Source organism: Nymphalis io, chromosome 14 (assembly GCF_905147045.1).
Source record: "Nymphalis io chromosome 14, ilAglIoxx1.1, whole genome shotgun sequence".
In the NCBI taxonomy this organism is placed as follows: Eukaryota; Metazoa; Arthropoda; class Insecta; order Lepidoptera; family Nymphalidae; genus Nymphalis; species Nymphalis io.
This window is the reverse complement of record NC_065901.1, coordinates 6,664,547-6,676,277: the sequence shown is the minus strand read 5'-3', so window position 1 is coordinate 6,676,277 and position 11,731 is coordinate 6,664,547. Positions and strand designations below refer to the sequence as shown.

The window sequence follows — 11,731 nt, the reverse complement described above, 5'->3', positions numbered from 1 at the left end:
TCTAAGCATAACATCATTGAACATGTTATTCTATTATATTGTCCTAATAAAAAGTAGTAAAAAATAATAATCAATCCTATTCGCCCGCCAATACATTCGCCCATGACGCAAAATTGTAATCCCTGCTAACTTTTAAGTTATTTTTACTTCGAACATTGTTACCGCTATTAGGTAGATAGCAAACGTAAAGTATCGATTGCTTGGCGCGATATATGGTTTTATATTTAACTTATTTATCAAATGTAAAAATAATGTCAATATCACTGCTGAGCTTATTCTACTGCTTATCCCACCACGCTTCATCAGCGTGGGTGGTGGTTGTACTTTTGTTAAATTGATTGTGTTAGGTATATATTAAATCAATCGAAAAGTAGTTAATTGTCTATGGTTCCATCTGAATGTATTTATTTATTATCTATAATATTTATCAGTAAGATGAAGTATAAACACAAATTAACTCTTACTGGGATAGCCAAAGCCTATAGTTGTCATAACAATTACTTAGCTAATATATCTAGTGTACTGTCCGTTAAAGTGTTACAGTCATGTTACATTAAATTTAGAACCAATAATCTACTAATTAGATTATTAATAATACTAATGTATTAACAATTACATTAAAGACCTAAATATTAATTTTGAGTACATCAGAAGTCATTAAAACATAGGCTTAAAATTCACAGTGCTGCTAATGTCTGTCTGTACGTGTCACTCTGTAAATATGGGTGTATTTAAATCGACCCTCTTTGTAAGAGCACTAGCTGGTTATAATTGTAAATATGTTTAGAAACAATGTAAGCTGAAAACCACTTAGTAATAGGACTTAATAAATAGGACGTGCAGTACGCATTATTGGCGACGTAAATGTCACAAACACCCTTGAACCTTTACAATTGCGTCGCGAGATAGCAGCACTGAGCGCTTTCTATCGACTGTATCACGGCGAGTGCTCTGAGGAATTATTCTCTCTAATTCCTGCTTCCCCCTTCCTTCTTAAGTCCACGCGAGCTGGTTCTCGATGTCACCGCCTAACTGTGACATCAATTCCATCGTGAACAAAGAAATTTGACAACTCCTTTCTTTGTCGCACTACCAAAAAATGGAATTCCTTACCAGCTCACGTGTTCCCCTCCTCTTACAACCCGGGTTCCTTCAAACGAGGCGTGAAGAGGCATCTTGCGGGCCGGCAAGGCGGGGACGGCTAGTACAGAACATTCTTCCCGACTGTACTGGCCGTGGTCGCGTTTGGACTCTACTATCACTTACCATCAGGTGGAGTAGAGTCATTTGCCATCCCGGTGCATATAAAAAAAAAAAAAAAACTTTGCGCAAGTCTGGGAAGAAGACAAGCACTCATCAGATTCTACCACCAAAAAGCAATACTTAGTATTGTTGTGTTCCGGTTTAAGTTAGTAAGAGAGACAGTGTAACAACAAGCTCATAGCATTTTAGTTTCCAAGGTTGATGGCGCATTGATGATGTGAGGCATGGTTAATATTTCTTACAGATTAGACATAGGTATCTATAGATTTTACGTAGCTTACATTGGTTGCAATAAGTAAATATAGGTATGAGTTCATTCAAGTGCTAGGAAAATAGAATGTTTTTTACACCCTAGCAGAGTTTACATAAAAATAATAAAGACATCGAAATCAAGACTTCTAAAAATGAAGACCATTACAATGATACCTATAGTTGAAATCTGTTTAGTTTTTAAGCTTATTGTTTTTTTCGTATCACACATACAAAATAATAACTCTCATTAAATGCTCTCCAATAAAAAGTTTTAGAGCTCTTTATACGCCAAAGTTATTGTGAAATATTCTATCCAGGTCACGTCGCGTCAATAAGTAGGAAACAGGTCAGCCATAATATATAACATCATAGAAGGCTCCTAATAAAAATGTTTCTAATAAATAAGTATTATCAATTTATAGATAAATTAATAAAACGTTTCGATTTTTCATTGATACAATAAATTCATAACTAGGCATCGGTAAAATATAAGGGTATAACCCCGAAAGTTTATGTTATAGAATCTAAATACACACTCATGGACATTTTCAGAACAATAGAAAAATAGGTCAACTAATATCATTTTAATATAAATAACTAAAATTTATTGTGTCTTATAGTAGAGGGCCGGTCTGGCACGCACGAACATAAACATCATAGAAAATGGGTCTTAGACTGCGACACGCTGCGTAACAGAGATTTTTGGACAGATTGTGATTCCTTGTGCCCAATACATTGGAGTTTTTTTTTATTTTAATGCATCTAAATTGTCTTTGGCATTGTGAAATACATGACGTATCAACTATAAATCCTATTCTAAATATTATAAATGCGATTGTTTCTTTGGTAGGTTATTTGTGTTTTTTACGCTTTCATGTGTTACTATTGTGTAACTATTCAAACAATCATAATATATTGTATTGTAATATAAGTTGTCAGTTGCCAAGGGTGCAGAAAAAGATATAAGGTATCTAACTGCTATACTTTTCCACATGCGCGGGCAAACCACGGGCGGAAATTTGAAAATTTTACTTAACTTAGGAAATGTAACATAATATATAACTAAATTAGATTTAACTATGCCAGATTGATGTTATAAATTTAACGTAAATGACATCTTCTGGTACAGTTTTATATTGGTTTAGTAGTTTTTACAAGTAAGGCATTATAAAAAAAACGTCCCTTCTTTATTAGTACAGATTATATCTAAAACTTTCCATTGTATGACACACACACATACACACAAGCGCTTTTATGTAAGCTAAAACGTTATGGTCTCTTAATCTCTGTATACATCATTCAAAAAATTCAACAAGTTTTCATAAAAGGAAAGGAAAAATGTCTTTTGGATCTGTGTTACAAAATTGGGGCGTTACTTGGGGATCAGTTTTAGGTTATATCCCAATTTTTGATTTATATTAAATAATCTCCCATTTTATGTTAATGGTATTGTATTGTTAGTTAATGATACAACCATTATTTTTTAAAGTTGATGAGAAAATCAGTAATTGTAACAAAGTTTACATTGTATTAGAACAAATGTTTAAGGACAAATATTTTGGATTCAAACGATTTACTATAGATTCGAAGCTCCTACAACGAAAAACATCATAACATTAACAATATCTGGGTAATTTTAAATGCAATACGCAACATCGAACAATTTAGTAAGTGAAAGGTTGGCATTTTTCAAATTTAGAATAATTACGATTCTTTGACAAAAAGTCACATGATGTCAAAGGAACATTGACGTGACGGTTCAATTTCGAGAGTTGGGACTATAAAGTGTAAAGGTAAGAAGATGTACTTCAAGCGAAAAAGTGTCTACCAAAATGTTTGCCACAACGATTCCATAAATTGCCAGAATGGCGCTATTGTAGCAAAAGTATATTTCCTAAAATTCATATTCATGCATTTATTGATTGGGATTTATAACTTTGATTAATTCGAAAATAGCATCTTTTGAAGGCGAATATTTAGATATTAGACAAATGGAATATATATTATACAAATACTCTACTCTACCGAGTATTATTATTATAGTGTTCATTTAAAATTTCATCCCCTTAATTCAGCAGCGTCATCTAAATTTCATACAATTTGTGGGACCCTTTTTATATACAAAAATACTTCTTACCTCTAAATACACCATAGTTGGGACGCATATTCGAACATCGATCGATCAATTGCGACTTAACTAACATAAGTTCGATTGGTGTTACTTCAGTACGTTTAACTTTTTCACAAAATAAAACTTTTTTTGCGGGTAAAATAAAAATATTCCTATCTCAAAATAATTTGTGCAATAATCATTTTATATAAAAGATTATATGTTGATGTTTTGATTTTATTAAAAAATGTAATAGTTTTTTTTATTTATTCTTATATTTCTATAAATCAGCTTTCTTGAATGCTACTTTTTCAGGTTTTCTATTTTACAGAAAATAACAGCTAAAACTGTTTAAATGTATACCTATAAACACCATTTAAATGTATATCGTATTTTGATAATAATTTATCGCTAGATACATATTTTAAAACGTCACTTTTTAATAAGATTCATCACATTGATGGAAAAACGATACTGTTAGCGCAAATTTACAAATAATTAAGGGTTGCGGTTAATTATTATTAAAGCAAAACGAATTATAATTCTATAAAATCTTTCTTAGTCCTCAAATCACGCAACGCACACTAACGTACATTAATAGCTTAACTTCATTATGTAAACATATTATTATTAATTTAGCTTCCCTTGTTTGTTCTAGGCGATCCGCCTATCATAACATTCTGTGGTTAGAGAAGATAATAAAAGTTTGCACTCTAGTCTGAGAACCTGTATAAAGGTAGAACTAACATTTCGAACAGCTCTTAGCTTTGTAAATCATTAAATCTTCAAAATTAACTCCAAAAATTGACAACTTAAGCCAACAGTTCCACACAGTTGCAGTTGACTTGTGGTTATAAGATTACTTAAGAGAGTCCGAAAAAACGGATAATATACATTTGCTTTGGATATACATTTAAAACAGAAATTGAAACAGACAAATCATTTTTAGATATTAAGAATAGTCTAATAAGTTAGTATTTCTAACTTTAAATGAAAAGGTTATCTAATGTAATTTAGAAAAGCGTATAATGAAAAAAAAAATCAAAAAAATTAAATGTTTCTTTAATAAAATGATTACAATTATATCAAAGTAAAATTTACACGTAAAAACCTTATTTTCTATATTTTTTATAATTCGGAGAACGATCTCTATCTCTTTTCTTCTTCTTTCCTTTTCGTTTCTTATCTATATCTCTCTTTTCTTTCGTCGATTTGTTTTTTTTACTTTTTTCTTTACGATAGTTTACTTCTGAAGAATCACTACTGCTATGCCGTCTTCTACTTACGGATTGATGTCTGCTATCAGATTCAGATGTTAACGATTCATTACTACTGTATTTTTTTTTATTTTTTTTTCTTTGCCTGCTTCTTTCCTCTTCACTGCTAGAAGATACTTTTCTATATCTCTCTCTACTCACGCTCTTTCTGTTTCCATTTGAATGTTTCTGTTCAATCCTCCTTGGTCTTTCTTCCTCTCTTCGTTCTATTTTAGTAGAATCCCTAACTCTGACATCAATTGACTTTTTACTAGATGCACCGTCTTTCCTTATGTCTTCTACTTTTAAATTATTCTGTTTAAAAGATTCTTTCTTTTTGTATTCTTCGTACGATTCAGTATCTAAAACAATTTAATAGAATTATTGAACTCTACCATATATACAGAGAATATTTATATTAAGCTGAAGCAGAAAATAATAAGCGAAAAAAATAATCTAATCCTCTTCGGTTTTGTATAAAGAGTTATTTTTTTTTACATTGAAGAAACAATTGTCCTACTATGCATATACATGGGTTACGAGATAGCGATTTAAAATAACTCTACAATAACCCCATAGACACAGTTGAAAACAACGTTGTCGTGTATACCTCCAAGCCGAATGGATACCCGAGTATTATCAATTATTTTACAGCCTAAGCTGATGGTAGTTAAATTACTGTAGATTTCCACTTGGTGAAAAGAATTAGTATAGCGGTCTTAAGGCAACCGAGCAAGCAAAACCTTGCTTGCCTTTGATTCCTTAGAAAAATTCCATGCTGGATTATAACTTTAAAATTACACCAACAGTTTTCTAATATAAACTATCTGCCAGAAAAACGGGGAAGAACCTTGCACTGGAAGCAAAAACGATGCAATAGTAATTAACTTAGTATTTGAAAATAAGAGCAAAATACTCGAGTTGCTCTAAAAAAGCGAAGACAGGTTGAGAATGGACCTGAATTACATAAAAACTCAATTTTATTTACTAGCTGTGCCCGCAATTTCACCAGCGTATAACTTAAATAAATCACTAAGAGACATAACATTTCAGTATATACAACATTTTTAGTTATTTTCGTGGGATATTAGTATTTATTGGTTTTCGCCGCACTCGGGTCTCGATAGGGCAACATATAAATGGAATCATACATGAGAAAAACATCATTCCCTTAAATCTATTCCGACATACTTGAATTTCCTTCCCTGTGCTTTATTTATTGTGACTACAAATAAAATAAGAGCAGAATACTCGACTTGCTCTAAAAAAGAGAATACAGGTCGTCATTGGACCTGAATTACATAAAAAAATATTTTTTTTTTAATATTTATTAAATATACATAAATATACTCAATTTTATCACAAAATACATCATAGTCATAAGAGAAATTTATGGAAGTTTATCAACAAAGTTTAACACCAACCCGCATTGGAGCAGCGTGGTGGAATAAGCTCCTAACCTTCTCCTCAAAAAGGGAGAGGAGGCCTTAGCCCAACAGTGGGACATTCACAGGCTGTTACTATAACAACAAAGTAAGCGAGATATAACCATTTTCATAATCATCATCAATTATTTCAGATACTTAAAACTGCTAAAATCTTTAAAACCTTATAGCTTATAGATTGTGATACAGCATGGTAATAAACAAGCTGGCACAGTTGAATAACATTTAGATATCCCATAGTTGTGGACAATACGTCCACAACATTGGAGATACAAAATCCATTTAATAAATGAAAAAAAGTTTTCGCAGTAAAAAATAAATTAATGTTCGCCTGACTGATGCAACGGCGGCCATTTTTAAAATAGACTAAACAAGGTATATAAGTAAATATAGTGCAAGAATTTTACGCAAACACAAATGCACTCTACTCTTCTATTTGTATAGGGCGGCGATTCCGACACGACCAAAAAGAGGCAGCAGCAAGGATGGATGGCTTTAATTGCTTTCTGAAGCATGGGAGTGTAAACACAGCCAACTTCCAAATGGCTGCTTTTGAGAATTTTCCTTATTTTAAACTAAATGTTCTCTAAAATAGAGAAGAGAATTATAACAGTCTATGAAATTATGATCTTAGAATATCAGAAATACTATTAACATTATTGTCATAACTATTTTTTTCTATTGCGTCTCATACATAAAGATCTTTGATAACAGCAAATAAACTTTAATCACAGAAGCAAAATAGTAAAATCATTATGGAATTATGCAAAAAAACTTACTGATTACTTTTGATTGCTTATCAAATTCAGATTTAGTCACTGCTTGCATCATAAATTCGCTCAAACTGACTGTTTCCTTCTTTACTGATATTTCGACCATTACACGGCCATTGTCTTCATCTAAACTTAAAACCTGTGTCAAAATAAGAATAAATTTAAGTTTATTGTTTTGGCCAAACACTTTTATATCATATTTAAATTAAAAAGCTAGTTAAGTATGTGTCGGACTTTGGATAAGATTCTTATGTTTCATATATAATGTACTTGAAATTTTTGGTTAAGGTTTTCTGTGTATTTTTATTACCTTATATTTAATTTTTTAAATTCTAGGATTAAAGATAATGTAGAGCAAATACTCAATTATATATTTTTTATGAATTGTAACTATGCTGTATATTATAACCATTACCATTTTATGATTAACACCCCTTTCATTTAATAAACCATAATTAATAAACTTAACAATATAAATATTAATCTGTGACAAAAAAAGTTAAGTGTATATTGATTATAACAATTGAGTGTTTGAAAATTCAGAATTAATAAGACATTAATATTGTAACAAGTTATTGAATTCATTTTCAATATTGGTAACAATTGTGCTTTAAAAACAACTTTCAGAAAGTAACTAGTTTATCATTATTTTTTTTTTCACTTTTTATTAGTACATTGCTTTTAAGTTATTCGATTTATAGAAAATATCAGAACTTGGTTTTAATAATGTCTGAGAATTTGCAGTATAATTTTCTTATTTTTGGAGACTAACATTTTCTCTTAACAATTTGTATTTTAGTGTATTAAACAATTTCAGTGAAATAACAACAAAAACTTGATATGATGAATAACCATAGATGACACTTACTTTACCATAAAATCCACTGAACTTGCCAGAGGTAATCCTCACAAATGAATTCTTAATTATGGACAAATCTTCTTCTTTGTCCTTAGAGGACTTTTTTTTCTGATTTTCTTTGATCACTTTGTCTGCACCCAAACCAAGTCCTTTAGGCCGCAATTGTGGCTGTTTGTATTTGGATCTGAAATGCAAAGGTTGATAATATATTTATTTCGTTATTAAAAAGCAAACTAACCACAAATTCTAAATTATAAATTTGTATGAATATGTAATTTACTAGTATACACAATATTAAACATAATGTAAATAATACAGAATATTATATTATACTGTATATATTTTCTTTGTATATTTGTCCTTCAATATAAATCCTTTTTTTATAGATCCTTTTTCATTGTTTCATCACTTCAACAATATAAAGTGATTCACATGTGAAAAAAATATATACAGAATATATAAGAATATATATTATATTATAATATTTTAATATAAATTATTGTTTTTTTTTTTTTTTATATCGCCGGGAGGGCAAATGACTCTACTCCACCTGATGGTAAGTGGTAGTAGAGTCCAAACGCGACGACGGCCAGTACAGACGGGAAAAACGTTCTGCACTAGCCGCCTTCGCCTTGCCGGCCCGCAAGATGCCTCTTCACGCCTCGTTTGAAGGAACCCGGGTTGTAAGAGGAGGGGAATACGTGAGCTGGTAAGGAATTCCATTTTTTGGAAGTGCGACAAAGAAAGGAGTTGCCAAATTTCTTTGTTCGCGATGGAATTGATGTCACAGTTAGGCGGTGACATCGAGAACCAGCTCGCGTGGACTTAAGAAGGAAGGGGGAAGCAGGAATTAGAGAGAATAATTCCTCAGAGCACTCGCCGTGATTGTTATTGATTGTTGTATTAAACTGGTCAGTTATAATTTTGAAATGGTACAATGCACATAAATATAATTTAGCAGATATAGTAATCCAACAGCAGTAGAATGTTTTTATTTTTTGTAATAAAAAGAGTATTTTTCAAGTTATTATTTTCCTTTATCACAAAATGTAAATGCTAATAATCCCACATTTCACTCGCACTTCCCCACACGCACTTACTTTCTCCATTCACAAACATATACAACCCACTAAACACTCATCCACACATATACATGTAACATATTATGTTTATATAAATATAAGTAATAAGTGAGTAAACTATGTATATTGAATGTTGGAAAGCTGTCTCCTTTCTGGAGGTGGGCGTTAATGGCTGTAACACAGTTTATGACAAATGCAGCTGTTAACAATCACTTTTGTTAATATTAACTTTTTTATTTTTTATTATCTTATTTATATATAAAATAAAAAAATAATAATTTATTGAATTATAATATTGTTTACATCATGTTCATAGTTAGAGTAAGTTTCTATCCCATCAAAAACATAAATGTGAAATGAGAGCCAAGTTCAATATTATGATATGCTTTGGTTGTTGACTTCAATGAAAAAAAAGTGAGATCTAAATGGGTGCCAAGTTCAATGGTCAGTACTGAAATTTATTTATAACAACATAAAATATTTTATAACCACTTAAAATATAATTTCTTCTTATATCTTAGGATAATATATTTAAACCTAACCTCTGACTTGGCTAGTTCTCATATACTCTCATCTTTATTTCATTAATATTTGATTATTAATTATGAAAATGGTAATTAAATTGTATCTTGTAATGATGAAATATTTTTCCAGTTTAGCATAAATCATAGGTGAGGATTTGTTACTACAATAGTCAAAGTTACCAGAATTTAACAGACCATTTTCAAATTACTACATATATTTCTGTAACTGTGTATGTATGTAAGTAGTTTAGATACTTACTGATCATTACTTGGAGTCCATCCCATACCTCTCAGCATTGCCAATCCAAACTCTTGTACTGGTACAGAGTCATAGTCATCGAGTGTTGACTGGAAATAGTATTTTTTAATTTATAAATATTTAAAAAATTGTCAGTATATATTTGTATTTTATGGGATAAATTTACTTATTGAGAAACTAAAGTTATTTAGTTTTTAAAGATTAAAATGGAGCAGTATTCTATTATCATGAAAGAAAATTAAATTATGAGAAATATTAAAATTGAACATTATACCTCAATTTGCCCCTCAATAACAGGTTTGGCATTAATTGGCACAACTAATTGTGGAGTTTCCAATACTTTGTCTTTCTTTGCTTCCTCCATTAGTTCTCTAACTGCCATTTGGTCTATTGTCTCATTATTTGGAAGGTTTTTATCATCAGATGTCGTCTTTGTCTCTAGTTCTTCAAAGTTTTCAGCTTTTTCAGCAATTTCTCTTAACCTTTCAGCAGTGATCAATGTGTTAGGTTTCATGGGTATAATCAATGGTATATCTTCTGCTTTCACTTCCCCTCTGAAATTAGAAGAATAGAATCTTTACTGATAATTCTGAGTTCAAAGCCATATAAGCACTTCTAAATATTAATGTGCTTAATTTGTGTTGCTAATTCATCTCATGCTCAGCAGTAAAGGAAAACATCTTAAGGAAACCTATATATTGCAGATAAAAATCTGCCTTGTGTCAACGAGTATTGGAGCTGCTTGGTGGAGGAAACTCCAAGCCCTTTCTTTAAAAGGGTAGGAGGCCTTAGCCCAGTAGTGGAACATTTAGAGGCTATAACTTTGCTATTTTTACAAACATTCATTATATATATATGTTATTATTAATGCCATTATTTACAGCAATGATATGTATATAACCTATAAAGTTTAATTCGTCACTAAGATTTTGTTTAAGTTAATGATAATAAATATTTGAATAGTTTAATTTTAAGTTGGAAGCTTACATATCATAGGAAGTAATAATTGAATTTAGTTATGTGAAATAACACTATTATTATTAATATTTCAAGATTTACCCCACAACTTTGATGGACTTTTCTTCAAGACATTCAATATATTCTTTCTTTTCAGTAATTAAAGGTTTGTTATCCTTTTTTGTTTTCATAAATCCAAATGAAATTTTTTTGCCTTCCATTTTGTTAATTACAATACCATGTAAAAAAGTCGTAAATCAATCGATTTTGAAGATTTCACCACATAATTGTAAGATTTAAATCGAACTGTTGAGTACTTTATTCTAAAAACAAATGAAATTCCAGTGGTATCTACACATTTTCATTTATAAATAAGGAATTATTTTTATTTCTTTGAATCAAATGTTATTTACAAATCAAAACGAAAACTGCAATTAGTAAGGCCAAAGAAAATTTTGACAATGTCAAATAGACGCGTGTGTCATATGTCAAACTGACAAGTTATAGAACTACCAACTGTAGTTACCTCCCTGTTCTATTTCTCTTTGATAAGTTTCTATTCTCTTTAATATAATATTAAGCTTTATTTCACACTTATATTAATGCACTGGGAAAACCGGTTAAGGCCGACTGACCGACTGGCTGACTTGTTTAATTAATAAACAAAAGTGGTAAGTTAAAAAAAGATTCAAAAGATTTTTTATAGTAATTAAAATTATGGTATACCGTAGACAGAGAAACGAATAGACCAAAGGGCCGTGAAGCCGCGATTGAGACAGAGATAGTTTGTCCATGTTGCGTATAATGTTGCCATAGTAACTGCGTTCCCTGTTTTGGGAGATTAATAATTTTCAGGATTCAATTAAAACAAAATGAGGTTATTTTACTTTTTAATATATATTATACATTTTTTTTTATTAAAAATTTTTTTTGTTTAGCAACTACACCCAA

General features: G+C 30.5%; 1 protein-coding gene across 1 annotated transcript; it reads right to left on the bottom strand.

Moving 5' to 3' along the window:
• Window positions 1-4,671: 4,671 nt before the first annotated feature.
• LOC126773374 (G-patch domain and KOW motifs-containing protein) lies at window positions 4,672-11,201 on the bottom strand. The gene is made up of 6 exons (XM_050494303.1): window positions 10,883-11,201; window positions 10,098-10,377; window positions 9,824-9,912; window positions 7,968-8,142; window positions 7,106-7,238; window positions 4,672-5,243 (listed from the first exon to the last, which is right to left on the bottom strand). The coding sequence occupies exons 1-6, from the start codon at window positions 10,999-11,001 to the stop codon at window positions 4,738-4,740; spliced, it is 1,302 nt and encodes a 433-aa protein (XP_050350260.1). The 5' UTR covers window positions 11,002-11,201; the 3' UTR covers window positions 4,672-4,737.
• Window positions 11,202-11,731: the final 530 nt, after the last annotated feature.